Consider the following 15107-nt stretch of genomic DNA (forward strand, 5'->3'; position numbering starts at 1 on the left):
ATATATTTAGCTTTATAGAGATAATATACTATACTTAACTATAAATTCTCAACATAGATTTCCGTTCGAATGTACCAGTATCAAAGTATTTTGTGTGTAGGTGCCGTCAGGTTGGTCCCATTTAAATTGAATCCGAAACTTTGGTTCTCTTACGGATTTCCTCACACACATGACCTACTACTCCATAGCATGCTGCGACTGCGACTTTGGACGAGACCACAAGTTAAGCTATTCGTGCGTTTTTTTTAAAAACATTAGTCATTTTAAGCGACCAACTAAGCGTAAAGCTTGTGCTAGGAGTTACGACATTAGTACCACGGGTAGGGTTTGAACCGCCGCGCCCGACCTTTCGGATTTCGTTCCCCTCCTATAACCGTTGAGCTATTGAGGCTTTAATTTAAATTGATGTCGGTTTAGTTTTACTAAAATCCTATTCATGAGTTCACGACAAATGCTAACCACGTGCGTCAGAACTAGGCTATATCTAGGTTTCATTCCACTCAACGTTCGGAGCGGACATTTCGCCCTGATGAGATAAATTAAGCTGCAATTGTTAGGTCGTCGATCTCCATCTAGACCGGCGCGTGCCCGATGCTGGGCTTACATGGACGTTAGCATTTTTGTTGCGCTTTTAAAAGGTATGCCTGTAACCATTATTTTCGCCTTTGGGCCATCTGTTAACAATGATACAGTTAGTCATAGTAGTCTAAAGCCGATATTACTATATGCAGTAGTTACAGGCAGTATCTATCTCGAGTCTCTTACTCAATATTGTCATAAATTACAGTGTGTGATGTGTCCTATGTATTTGTGTGTGCGGCAGAGCGAAAAAATTGGTTGTCTGTAAATTCGGTTTACTGACGATAGTTGAACGTGACAACAAAGGCCGATTGTGCTTCTTTGTCGCTCGTTCCGCGCTCTCGCTTGCACTTCAAGCCTTACATGGAACGCCTCAGAGCGAGGTAACGCCGCATGAGTCATGTTTTTTCGTGCGTGCAGCCGGCTCTATCGAATTATAAGACGTTGTCTCGTCAAAAGTATGTTTCTACTCAGATGCTCCATCAAGCACTAAGCAAAAGCGGTGTACTAGAAATTAGAACTCGAGATATACAGGGTGGTCAAAAAGTCGTGGATCAAACGCAATAGGGAGATAGAGGAGGTCATTTCCAGCAAAAAATATTTCTACAGCATGGCCTTATTTAAATTGCCCTAAAAGTTATGAATATTTTTGAGATTTTTAACAAAATACCAGATTCTCTTACAATTAGATTAATTTAAAAAAAATGAGATAAAAGATAATAAAACAAACGATGCTGTGTCATTACTAGATAATGTATCAGCACTACAAACCTTCTATTGAGGCTCTGGGTGCCAAATTACAAGAGCAATTAATTTTTTTCCAAAACTTTTAAAGCGTTACCAAAAATTAAATGTCACTTTAAAAGTGCACTGTGAAAAAAAAATGTACTACGAAAAAGTGACCCTGTATCAGAAAAACTTGCTGATTTAATGCCAATTTAAATGAGGTATAACACATTACTCTTTGTTTCGTAATTCTGGTATTATAATCGTTTTTTCATATCAAGGTGCAAATTTCAGTAGATTAGTTTAATTCAAAAAAATTTGAAGATTATCATGCTGCTAGTTAAACTGCTAGTTTTTTGTACGTTGGAATGCTAGAAACATCACTGTGCTTGTCACACTTAAAATTTGTGAAAAGAATAGAAACTCTTCACTACCACCTCGTGCCAGAACCACCCAGAACTACCCAGAACGCCCGTCTTGCAAGTAGTTCATCTTTTCTAGGAAACAAAAGGATAAAGAAACTATGCCTCTCGTTCACACTAATCATCATTTCTATTTGCATTGTTGGAATAAGGAAGGATGTGAAAGAGAGGCATAGTTTTTTTATCCTTTTGTTTCCTAGAAAAGAGGGCGTTCTGGGTAGTTCTGGCACGTGGTGGTAGTGAACAGTTTCTGTTCTTTTCACAAATTTTAAGTGTGACAAGCACAGTGATGTTTCTAGCATTCCAACGTACAAAAAACTAGCAGTTTAACTAGCAGCATGATAATCTTCAAAATTATTTTGAATTAAACTAATCTACTGAAATTTGCACCTTGATATGAAAAAACGATTATAATACCAGAATTACGAAACAAAGAGTAATGTGTTATACCTCATTTAATTTGGCATTAAATCAGCAAGTTTTTCTGATACAGGGTCACTTTTCCGTAGTACATTTTTTTTTCACAGTGCGCTTTTAAAGTGACATTTAATTTTTGGTAACGCTTTAAAAGTTTTGGAAAAAAATTAATTGCTCTTGTAATTTGGCACCCAGAGCCTCAATAGAAGGTTTGTTGTGCTGATACATTATCTAGTAATGACACAGCATCGTTTGTTTTTAACCCCCGACCCAAAAAGAGGGGTGTTATAAGTTTGACCTGTGTATCTGTGTGTCTGTGTATCTGTGTATCTGTGTATCTGTGTGTCTGTGTATCTGTGTATCTGTGTATCTGTGTATCTGTGTATCTGTCTGTGGCATCGTAGCGCCTAAACGAATGAACCGATTTTAATTTAGTTTTTTTTGTTTGAAAGGTGGCTTGATCGAGAGTGTTCTTAGCTATAATCTAAAAAAATTGGATCAGCCGTTTAAGAGTTATCAGCTCTTTTCTAGTTTTCTTGTACAAAAGAAGGTTAGATAACCGTTAGGTTCATAATATTATGTCAATAGACAAATGTCAAGATGGACGTTGGCTAAATACATAATTATTTATTTGAAAATGATGTTTTGGAAAACTCAAATACTTTGGATCGTCGGGGGTGTTATAAATTTTTAATTTACACTTGTATTATCTTATATCTCATTTTTTTTAAATTAGTCTAATTGTAAGAGAATCTGGTATTTTGTTAAAAATCTCAAAAATATTCATAACTCTTAGGGCAATTTAAATAAGGCCATGCTGTAGAAATATTTTTTGCTGGAAATGTCCTCCTCTATCTCCCTATTGCGTTTGATCCACGACTTTTTGACCACCCTGTATAGCTAAACTCTTTCATGCGGGTGAAGCCAAGAGATAAAGTATATCACGAGTAGATATGTATATGCGCTTACCGCACGGCACCCGCGCTAACCTTCTTCGGGTGAGCACGGGTGCCGTGCGGGTGTGCGGGGCGGCCCCCGCCTCATACCGCGATTGCCATCTCGATCTGTCGCGCACTATACACGTACCCGGTCTCCACTCTAGCCTTCTATGTATTTTATCTATTTATTTTTTATTTTTCAAATAAATATACAGTTTAAATATTATAACATTCATACAGTGCTCTAAGGCTGAAATCTATAAAGCGCACTTTGACTTTGCTCTGACTTAAGATTGAGTTAAAACGAGACAGATTTATGTGAGAGATATAGCTCTGTCTCGTTTTAACTCTGTCTTAAGTCTAAGCAAAGGCAAAGCGCGCTCTATAGATCTCACCCTAAGTGCTCTGTCACCAGTCATCATTACTTCAGCAATTGGAATACAGCAATATTAAGTTAGGTAGCTATACAGACGGCGTCATGTAGTCAGTCCTACACCTAGTATCGTAGTTGACTTCCCGCGACACAAATTCTCGCATCGTTTTGTTCGGTTTATTAGGAAATCTGTTGTTAGAGACTTGACTAAAATACGCCTATCTCATGCAGTAGGTATCACCAGAGTGAGGGAATTCTATATATCGCTAGGCGATGGGTGACGTGTAATCAAAGAGAATTAGGCTATTCATAGGCTACCTAGCCTCAAGTAGGAACATTTGACGCCTACCAGTGACGTCGAAGCCTTGACATTTGTTGCAAGTTCCCTAACTATCGTAAACTGTGGTATCGCGCGGTAACAGACAAACACTGTTACCCTAAGATCACAAAAGGTTAAAAATTGCCGAAAACTTTTTAAAACCGGCCAAGTGCGAGTCAGACTCACGCACCGACGAGGGTTCTGTACTAGGGTATTTTTGCCGACATTTTGCACGATAAATCAAAAACTATTGTGCACAAAAATGAATAAAAATACGTTTTAGAATGTACGGGTAAAGCCCTTTCGTATCCCCATTTGGGATATTAATCTTACTTTGAAAGTTGAACATACTAATTATTATTTGTTCATGAATACATTTTGATTGTTTTTTTTTTTTGTGATGTGACCACAAATTCACCGTATTCTGATTTTTCTCCTTACGTGTACTATATTAAGACCTACTCGTACCTACCTGCTAAATTTCATGATGCTAGGTCAACGTATCCTATAACGGATCCTATGAGGGTTCCTTTTTCGTTTTAAGGTACGACACCCTAAAAATTACGTCAATAGGGTGTTATCATAAATGCCCATTTCCAAGCTATTTCTATTTCTGTGCAGAATTTCGTAGAAATTGGTGATACGTTGAGCTGAAAAGGAGTAACTAACAAAACTAACCGTTTCGGATTTATAAGTACGGAGTGCTTTATTTTCTTGAGCAAATAATAAGGAATAAAACACTTCCTTGTTTACAAACATGTCTGTTATAGATAACTCTCGTACAAATATAGAATAATAATTAATTGTACCTACCTACCTACTTATTGTATTAATATACCTATCTACGCGACGAAGTTCAGTTCATGGTTCAATTGTGGTTCACTCAATAATTGTTTTACCTAAAGCGCATTTCCCCATTGTTGTTTTCCTGTTATACAGTTCTTAGGAATTTGGAATATTTATTACAATTAATTTAATAAACTATATGAATTTCCTGTATAGTCCATACAAAATGACTTCTCACACGCCATTCTAACTCTATGGGCCAACTGTTATGTCAAAAGTACGGTTCACCTTTTTTTTTCTCTCTCGTCTGGCTTTACAAAGATTAGCCAAAGTCAAGTTTGTAGTTATTTGTAACAAGTTAGTTAAACTATACAAGTATGGACCCCGTCTGTGCCGGCGCTCGCCGACATACGCACGGCACCCCCTAAGAGCGCTTTCCAGTCAGTTTTAACAAAAAAAAAACACTCCAAAAAGGCAGAGCACGCCCGCCAGCTAACACCAACACAGACGAAGTCCCGGTTCATCTTTAAAATCTTACTTACTTTAAAAAATCTTACTGTACTTTTAAAATCTTACTGTACTTTTGACAAGACACTGTTAAAACGAGATAGCATTGTACCGCCGGCATAAATCTGTCTCGTTTTAACTGAAACTTAAGACTAAGCAAAGTCCAAGTGCACTCTATAGATTTCAACCTTACATTGCACCCGTGGCGGCTAATGCGAGAGTCAATGCCGCGTCAGCAGTTTGGCTCTTTCCTACTCTGTTGCTAAATATCTGTATTGCTTGTTCCAGAAAGTCCTGCAACAGACTTCCGCCGTCACAGAATAGTACAACCTGTCATCCATCATGGCAGGACGAAAAGAGAAATCACATCTACGAGGCACACGGTAATTATACTACATATATTACATACTAGCTGATGCCCGCAGCTTCGCCCGCGTGGATTTAGGGTGTGAAATCCCGTGGGAACTTTGATTTCCCAGGACAGAAATAGCCTATCCGTAATAGCGAGTCCCCGGGATGCAACGTGTTTCTGTACCACGTAAAAACGGATGATCCTTTAAAAATCCCGAGGGATCACCAGGGTTTAGGAAATGCAATTCCTTACAGCATCAGGGTTGAGGAGTTGGGTCCTCGAGGTCAATGACAAAGTCTTTACTTGGTACAGATACCTTCAATATCAATCAATTTATAACCGACAGTTTCTAAATTCCATCAGTATTGATGGTGAGATCCCCTGCAGCATCAGGATTGAGGAGTTGGAATCTAATTTTTTTATGAAACAAAGTCATAAAGTTCCTCTATCGATTGAAAAAAAAAAATACGCAAAACGGTTCAGAAATCTCGGAGATTTCGTTGTACATAGGTAGAAAAACACAACTCCCTTTTTGAAAGTCGGTTAAAAAAAGTATGTTATTATATGTTATACCCTATGTTACTCCCTGGTCAATCCTCTACTTGTCTGTGAAAATCCCGTCAAAATCGGTTCAGCCGTTCCGAAGATTAGCCTTTTCAAACAGACAGACAGACACAAAAATTTTAAAAACGTGTGATTCAGTTATGGTATCGTTCAAATAACCATATGAGCTTAATATGAGGTAGTTATTTCGAAATTACAGACAGACACTCCAATTTTATTTATTAGTATAGATTATTATCCTATAGGTATATTTATACCTGTACCATCCTCTAGAATACCATAAATTCAGCCAATCACAACGATTGCGACTGTAATAATGATTGATGCAGTTTTCCCGTAATCGAGCCGCCGATCTTTGTTTACAGTTTTTATTGCTTAAAGGAAATGATAATAAATTAGGTACGTTCACTGAGCAATGAGCATTATGATTAATGCAACTGATACGCAGGTATAATTAATGTGCAGACCTTGAGCGTACGAGTACTGGATCTGAGACCTTTTGAGATAAAATGGCAACCTCTCTCTTTTTGTAAATACCAAAATCATCCCACTGTTTTTGGCTACATACTTTGGCTACTGACTGATGTGGAATTTAGATTTTTAAAAATCCCGTGGGAATTCTTTGATTTTCCAGGATAAAAGTACCCTATGTATGTCACTTTCCAGGTCTTTAACTATACCCATGCAAAAAATCACGATCCGTTGCCCCGTTGCGACGTGATTGAAGGAAAAACCAACAAACAAACACACTTTCGCATTTGTAATATAGGTAGTGATAAAAAACCGGCCAAGTGCGAGTCAGACTCGCGCACTGAGGGTTGAGGGTTGAGGGCTACACTCAGGTATTTTTTCCATTTTGCACGATAAATTAAAAACTATTATACATAAAAATAAATAAAAATCTGTTTTACCTGATGTACAAGTAAAGCCCTTTCATATGATATCCCACTTGGTATAGTTATCTTATTTTGAATATTGAAACACATTTTAATTATTTTTTAAATGATGTAACCACAAATTCGCGGTTTTCAGATTTATTCCTGTACTTGTGCTATAAGACCTACCTACCTGCCAAACATGATTCTAGGACAACGGGAAGTACCCCATAGGTTTATTGACAGACACTACGGACAGACAGACAGACAACAAAGTGATCCTATAAGGGTTCCGTTTTTCCTTTTGAGGTACGGAACCCTAAAAATGTAAAGGAAAATGAATTTCGCTGGCTCCCATATACGGATTACGGAGTCTCCTTTAAAGGATAACAAAGGAACGTTTTTTTAATCTCTTTCACATCTCTATTTGTATGCAAATTAACTAAGCTTTTTAACGGTTACCGTATAATAAAAATTTGCATTACAGTAGGTGTATGTAGCTTCTACATCAGCTATTGTTGGTGTACAGAAACTTGCTATGACTGTGTGCTAGGTACGAGCTTTTTAATTTTGAAAACCAAAATTGATATCGAGAATATCTAGAGCTGGTCAATCACACTAATATTATAAAGGAGAAAGTTTGTATGTGTGTGTGTGTGTGTGTGTGTGCGTGCGTGTGTGTGCGTGTGTGTGTGTGTGTGTGTGTGTGTGTGTGTGTGTGTGTGTGTGTGTATGTTTGTTACTCCTTCACGCAAAAACTACGGGACGGATTGGGCTGAAATTTAGAATGGAGATAGATTATACCCTGGATTAGCACATAGGCTACTTTTTATTCCGGAAAATCAAAGAGTTCCCATGGGAATTTTAAAAAACCTACATCCACGCGAACGAAGTCGCGGGCATCAGCTAGTCAATCAATCAGTCTGTTTGCGTCCACTGCTGGACATAGGCTTTCCCAAGAGCGCGCCACCACACACGATCATCCACCTTCCGCATCCACCCACTTCCCGCTATCTTCTTAAGGTCGTCAGTCCAGCGGACTGGAGGTCGTCTCACACTGCGCTTGCTGATACACGGTCTCCACTCCAGAACACGTCTGCCCTAGCAGCCATCAGTTCTGCGGCAGACGTGGCCTGCCCACTGCCACTTCAGCTGGCTAATTCATTGAGCTATATCGATCACTCTGGTTCTCCTACGGATTTTGTCCCTAGAGCTGGTAGTCGTGGCGAAACCTTTGGGTCATAAATTACCCACTTTATAAACACGGTAAATTGTATAGATAGAGTCTATGGCACACAATTTCACACAGGCACAGCTTCAGAGGTCTTGCTAACTTTATTCACAACTTCATGAGGTCTATTTTTAACCCCCGACCCAAAAAGAGGGGTGTTATAAGTTTGACGTGTGTATCTGTGTATCTGTGTATCTGTGTGTCTGTGTATCTGTGTATCTGTGTATCTGTCTGTGGCATCGTAGCGCCTAAACGAATGAACCGATTTTAATTTACTTTTTTTTGTTTGAAAGGTGGCTTGATCGAGAGTGTTCTTAGCTATAATCCAAAAAAATTGGTTCAGCCGTTTAAGAGTTATCAGCTCTTTTATAGTTTTCTTGTAGGAAAGAAGGTTAGATAATCCTTAGGTTCATAATATTCAAGTGTCAATTGACAAATGTCAAGCTGTCAAGATGGACGTTGCCTAGATATACATAATTATTTATTTGAAAATGATTTGTCGGGGGTGTTGAAAATTTTTAATTTACACTTGTTAGCACATGGGTTATGTGGTGGCTGGTTTCTAGTTGTATTGATTGGAACGCTAAATCGCTTGATGACACGGCTTGTGGCAATTTCACGTACATACTATTTACTGCTAAGTGCTAATACTATCTACTTATTTTATTTAATACAATGTTTTTCAAAAAAAGTAGGTATCTATCCATCTCTAAGCTATCACGTTGTTCTAACCACATCAGAAAGTATCCAGTGGCATTCCAATTACTATAATGTATACTAGTCAGAGGATCAATCCTTCGCTGGGACATAAATAAGGCGTTATTTTTGTCACAGACGAGTTTGTTTGGTTGTCTTGCCAATAGGGTTGTCACAAAAGTTACGTCCACCACTAAGGTTTACAACTTTACTTGATGAGTGTCATTCTATCTACTTATCAATAGGGTACGATTGTGTTCATTACGCGGATAAGTTAGTATAGCGCTCTCCCTGTTACGCTATCCATACAAATGATAGGCTCTATCCATACAAATGATAGGCTCTATCATTTGTATGGATAGCGTGATCCAAACAGAGAGAGCGCTATATTAACTTCATTCCGCGGGTAGGCAGTGGCGTGCACAGGGTTTGAAGACAGTGTAGGCATTATTTAGCTAGAAATCTGTTCACTGGCAGGTCATAATGCCAAGCGCGACTCAGACTCGCGCACGAAGGGTTCCGTACTCGGGTATTTTTTCGTCATTTTGGACGACAAATCAAAAACTATTGTGCATTAAAATATATAAAAATCTGTTTTAAAATATACAGGTAAAGCCCTTTCGTATGGTACTCCACTTCGTATAGTTATCTTACTTCGTATAGTTATCTTACTAAATTGAAAATACTGATTATTTTTTCATGAACACATTTTAATTTTTTATTTGTGATATTTAACCGAAAATTCATGGTTTTCGGATTTTACCTTTACCTACTTGTGCTATCAGACCTACCTATCTGTCAAATTTCATGATTCTACGTCAACAGAAGTACCCTATAGGTTTTCTTGACAGACACGACAGACAGACAGACAGACAGACAACGAAGTGATCCTGTAAGGGTTCTTTTTTCCTTTTGAGGTACGGAATCCTAATAATATGCATTGAGATATGCTATTACAACTAAGGTAAGCAGTGCATTTACGCATCTATGACCTGCACGCCACTGCGGGTAGGTTATAGTTACAACCCTGGAAAGTACACAAAGCTATTGGTAACTATGCGACTGTCGAGTCTTCACATAGAAATCAAGAAAGGCAATTGATATAATGACAAGTTTTTGCTTACAACGACTGTCGTATAGCGTTATTACTCACTACTTGTTGGTTGTTACGGCAAAGGAAATTGTTGGCAGGTAATAAAGGACTCCGCAGACTGCAGACTTTGTCAGCCGCTTGTGACTTAGCTGTGATTGAACCGCTGAGTTTCTTGCTGGTTCTTCTCGCTAGGAACGGCATTCCGAACCAGTGGTAGACTATTTTGACGACTCAAAAGCACTTGTAAAAGTTTATTTGAATAAAAAACTATTCTATTCTATTGCCAATGGGTGCGCTAACTAAGCTCAAAGCTCACTTGATTTATTGACGATTAGTCTTTGAATTGTACCATTTTCTGGTTTAGTTAGATTATAGCAAATTAAGCATGTCGTCTTCGAGACGTCCGTTTACAATTTGTATCGATACCTACCATAATATAAGGCTAGATGTATAGAGCGCACTTTGACTTTACTCAGACTTAAGATTGAGTCAAAACGGGACAGATTTATGTGAGAGATATACATCTGTCTCGTTTTAACTCTGTTTTAAGTCTAAGCAAAGTCAAGGTGCGCTCTATAGATTTCACCCTGACTTTGCTCAGAGTTAAGGCGCTGTTAAAACGAGACAGCGTTATACCGCTGGCATAACTCTGTCTCGTTTTAACTGAAACTTAAGTCTAAGCAAAGTTAAAGTGCGCTCTATAGATTTCAACATAAGTCCCCTTATCTTTTTCAAAGCCAATCTATTTAACCGAATTTGATGGGTACAGAGTCAGAGGTACCTTGCATCCCGGACACAGGTACAAGCTATTTTTATCCCACGGGATTTTAAAATCTGAATCCACGCGGATGAAGTTTCGTTCATCATATTATTATTCTAGTCTTTTATACTCGTATCTCGCTCGGCTGATCGCACTTTGTAGGTAGTTTGCGGGAGCTCTTATTCTTTACTGGGCTAAACTGTTTCCTATTGCTGTGTTTCCTTCAATTATACTTGTTAGATTAATGATATACTACTCTTTTACAATTATTTTTATGTACTGTGGTAATGTAAGTTAAGTACGTAATATAATAATATGTAGTTTAAGTTAATATGTGTCTTATATTTGTGGAGAAACTATCCTCTTGTATTCGCCTTTTCATTTTGACAAAAAAAAAAAAAAAAAAAAAAAAAAAAAAATCCTTTACTTCGACCATAAAATTGATCATAGGTATTAGGTACATACAGATCTACAAACATAAATGGAGATAAAATTGACTAGACAGATATCGTCTCTTCGTCAAAAATTGGATGGATTAGCGACAGTTTGGGCTCACTTTCGCCGATTTTCGTGGGCTATAAATAAGTCTTTTCGAGGTTTTAGCAGACTCATTGGAAAGATTTTTTGGATTACAAGGTATCCTTGACTGTGAATCAATCAATGACGCAACTAGTTACTACACTTGGATTTATTTATTAACCAAAAGCTTAATTTGCTATAATCCGCTAAACTGTATGGTGCAACGTGCAAGCATGTTCCACCGTACAGATTTGTCTGGTTAAGCTGATTATAGCAAATAAGCTTTTGGTTCCTTGTATATCATGGACCTCCGCAAAGTAACACCTGCTTCTTTACAACATTTAAAAATTGCGCCTGCCCTAATCGGACCGGGAACCTCCTACGCCTTGGAGATCGTCAAAACAATTGGTGACATTCTAACGTAAAATTCTTACTAATTTCAGGAAGGTCTCCATCATCCAGAGGTGACGATGACGCTCAACATAGAAGGTGAGGAGCACATCCTCGACCTGCGGTTAAATGAAGACCTGGTGGCGGGAGACCACACAATAAGCTACCAGAAAGACGGGAAGACGGTGCTACATAAACCTACTATTGAGGTGAGGTAACGAATGAAAACCACTCTTAGGTTGAAATCTATAGAACGCACTTTGACTTTGCTTAGTCTTAAGTTTCAGTAAGAGATAGATTTATGCCAGCGGCATAACGCTGTCTCGTTTTAACAGTGTCTTAAGTCTGAGTAAGGTCAAAGTGCTCTCTATAGATCTCAGCCTTAGTCTAAATAAATAAAATACAAGTTTATTTCAGGTATCAAAACACACTACAACACACTAATTTTTTAATAATTTCCAGGAACTAGACATATGCCAGTACTCTGGCAAAGTGAGAGGCAAAGAGAACTCGTGGGTGGCGTTGTCGACCTGCCACGGCGTTAGAGGGGTCATACACGACGGCAAGCAAATGAAATATATTGAACCTGCGGAAGGTATTAGTTACAATAAAACCTTTCTTTTATGTCATAATAGGCGATGCCCGCGACTTTCGCGTAAGTTTCGATTCTTTAATAATCTTGTCGGAACTTTGATTTTCCTAGATAAAAAGTACCTACCCTATATCCATCTGCGGAGGAAGGTAACACTATATCAAATTTCATCAAAATCGGTTTAACGGATGAGCCGTGAAAAGCTTGAGCCGTGAAAAGCTAGCAGTCGGACAGAAACACTTTCACATTTGTATTATTAGTAGCTATGGATTTATGGTACAAGATATTTAATATCCCACGTCCCGTGTCTTGCTCCCAAATTGGAGAACCATGTTTATTTACTGTCAATACTAGGACAGACTGCGCTTAGTATCACTATCAAAACAGAAAGTGCAGCGTTGGTAGGCTAGGTATCCTAAGCCCTAATTCGCACGAGCGTTAAAAAAGCGTTGCCTTATAACCCGGCGTTGCGCTTGATAATACAAAGTGCGCGTTAAAAAAGCGTTGACGTATGAACACTGAACAGATATATGGGAATGCATTTGTTCTATTTGAACGCTTTTATAACGGACGTTAAAAAAGCTCTCGTGCGAATGAAGCCTTACAAGTTAGACAGACGATGTCAAACGAGTTATATCAGAGAGCTGCTGGATTCAGGTGGTGTAAGACCGCGTCGTATGAAAGTCTCTATAAGAGACCTGTCCAGAAGTAGACGGCTATCAGTTTATGATGACGACTAAGACAGATAAATTATAATAAAATTCAAAACATCCTCTCTAATTAGGTATTGTCTCTTTGTAACATATTTTTTTCCTCTCGTCTGGCTTTAGACAGATTAGCCAATGTCAAGTTTGTAGTTATTTACAAGTTAGGGAAACTATATAAGTATGGACTTCGTCTGTGCCGGCGCTCGTGGACACACGCGCTGCGCCCCTTTAAAGCGCTTTCCAGTCAGTTCCACCACCAAAAAATACCAGTAAAACACAAAAACAGGCCACGTTTAACAAAAAAAAAACACTCCAAAAAGGCGCCGCACGCGCGCCAACAAACGCCAACACAGACGAACACCCGTATTCACAAACGTTACTATGAGGTCTCATAGCACGCTCGAACGCATAGTGTCCGTTCCACCAATCAGATGACTGTATCACGTCAATTTACAATGATCTGATTGGTGGAACCTACACTATGCGTTCGAGCGCACTGTGAGACCTCATAGTAACGTTTGTGAATACGGCCGGAAGTCCCCATAACAAATTATACTGTAGATAACGGGTAGGTACATAATCATCATAATCTTCAGAACATTTAGAAATACCTATTTTCAGACGTAAACACCGAGGTAGGTTCACAACACTTCGTTTACGACCATTCGGATCTGACGACGAATTTCCACTGCGGGTACGACGGTGGTGTGACGAATAACACGGAGTACGATCCGGAACTGTTGAAAAGGCATCTTAGTGAACAGAGCAGGGAACGGAGCAGAGTTAGTCGGGTTAGTACTTTTCACGTTAGTTAAGGTGCACTACACGGGTTTGCCCGAGAAATTCAAATTTAATTTTGTTTTTCGCAATTTGTAAACTAATACGACAAAGCAGGCATTCTAATAACGCCAATGGCAGTATCATCTCCACAGGTTTATATAAAAATCTTTACTTGAAAGTGTTCAGTTTAAGAAATTAGACAAAATAATGAGTTTGACGTGAGTTACTCACAAATTAGTCGATACTTATCAAGCTTGCTGTGCGCTATTATTGCAGTTCTTATAAGTTCTTTCTGTATCTGTTTTTTTCCGGTTTTTTTTAATCTACCTTCTTACTGGAATTTTTGAACCAATCTTCAAACAAGATTATGATAGGCCATAACCATTAAGAATGAAAACAACGTTATTATAAGATTTGTCGTTTATTTAGCAATGGTGCAAAGTTTTAAGTTCCCTGAGTTTGAAAAGTTTTCCTACTGCTGCCAAAACTGTGTTCAAACTGCGCCTATCTGTTGATATAAATCTAACTTAAAACACAATACTCTATTGTCCTCAGTACAAACGGGATACCTCCGAAGACACAGAGGTCCGAGGGCCTTTCAACGTGAACAAGCAATCGCGTTACGTTGAGCTGGTGCTGGTCGCTGACAACGGCGAGTACAGAGCCAATGGAGAGAACATTCACACAGTGCACAGGCAGCTGAAGGATGTAGCCAACATCATCAACTCTGTAAGCATTTATCATAGTTTTTATGTTTTTACCTACACTTCAATTTTAAAATACATATCAAAAATTGCGGAACCGTAGTAGGTAGGATTTGAACCTGCGTCTCCCTGGATACGTTCCCGGATCGCCTTCGACCGCTAGGCCACGGTTCACTTAATGCCAAGTGCCGAAAGAAATGTGTCAATGTGAAATTCAGTACTTAAGCGGCTGTTAGTGCCATCTAGTAGCGACATATCGCAGCTATCGAAACTACTTTCAAAGACCCTTATTTCCATGCAGCTGCTTGATATATAACATAAGATACATAGTAGCTGTGCGGTTGCAAGTTGCGGGCGAAGATAAATTGGAGGGAGAGAATGTCGTTTCTTGACGTAGTATTAATATGACCTATATTTTTATCAAAATAATTATATTTTTTTCAGGTATATGCACCACTGAATATTTTTATAGCACTCGTAGGCGTGGTGGTTTGGACAGAGCAAGATAGAATACGTTTAGAGGACGATGGAGATGCAACTTTAACGCATTTCCTGACATATAGAAGGGAGACGTTACTCAATGAAATACCGAACGATAACGCGCATTTGCTGACGTGAGTAACATTTGTTTTCGGATAAAAAGAGCTCTGATCTTTAACCTGTGCAGTGGATGATATATAGTATTAAGGTGCGACGGCGTAAGTATATATTCTAATGCGCGATTGGATCATTACCTAACCTTTCGTTTCCTCCTTTCGAACCTCCAAATTTTAGAAC

The 15107-nt window shown here is 38.7% G+C and overlaps 1 protein-coding gene across 1 annotated transcript in view; it reads left to right on the forward strand.

Annotated features, from left to right (window-relative positions):
* Nucleotides 1-15107, forward strand: part of LOC123877716 (disintegrin and metalloproteinase domain-containing protein 12-like) — an 80970-nt gene that overhangs the window by 47931 nt on the left and 17932 nt on the right. Inside the window, exons 2-7 of the mRNA XM_045924570.1 lie at nt 5356-5450; nt 11601-11756; nt 12010-12142; nt 13468-13637; nt 14182-14355; nt 14775-14944. Of these exons, the coding sequence (XP_045780526.1) occupies nt 5356-5450; nt 11601-11756; nt 12010-12142; nt 13468-13637; nt 14182-14355; nt 14775-14944 (898 nt within the window). The remainder of the gene's footprint in view (nt 1-5355; nt 5451-11600; nt 11757-12009; nt 12143-13467; nt 13638-14181; nt 14356-14774; nt 14945-15107) is intronic.

Source organism: Maniola jurtina, chromosome 24, assembly GCF_905333055.1.
Source record: "Maniola jurtina chromosome 24, ilManJurt1.1, whole genome shotgun sequence".
In the NCBI taxonomy this organism is placed as follows: Eukaryota; Metazoa; Arthropoda; class Insecta; order Lepidoptera; family Nymphalidae; genus Maniola; species Maniola jurtina.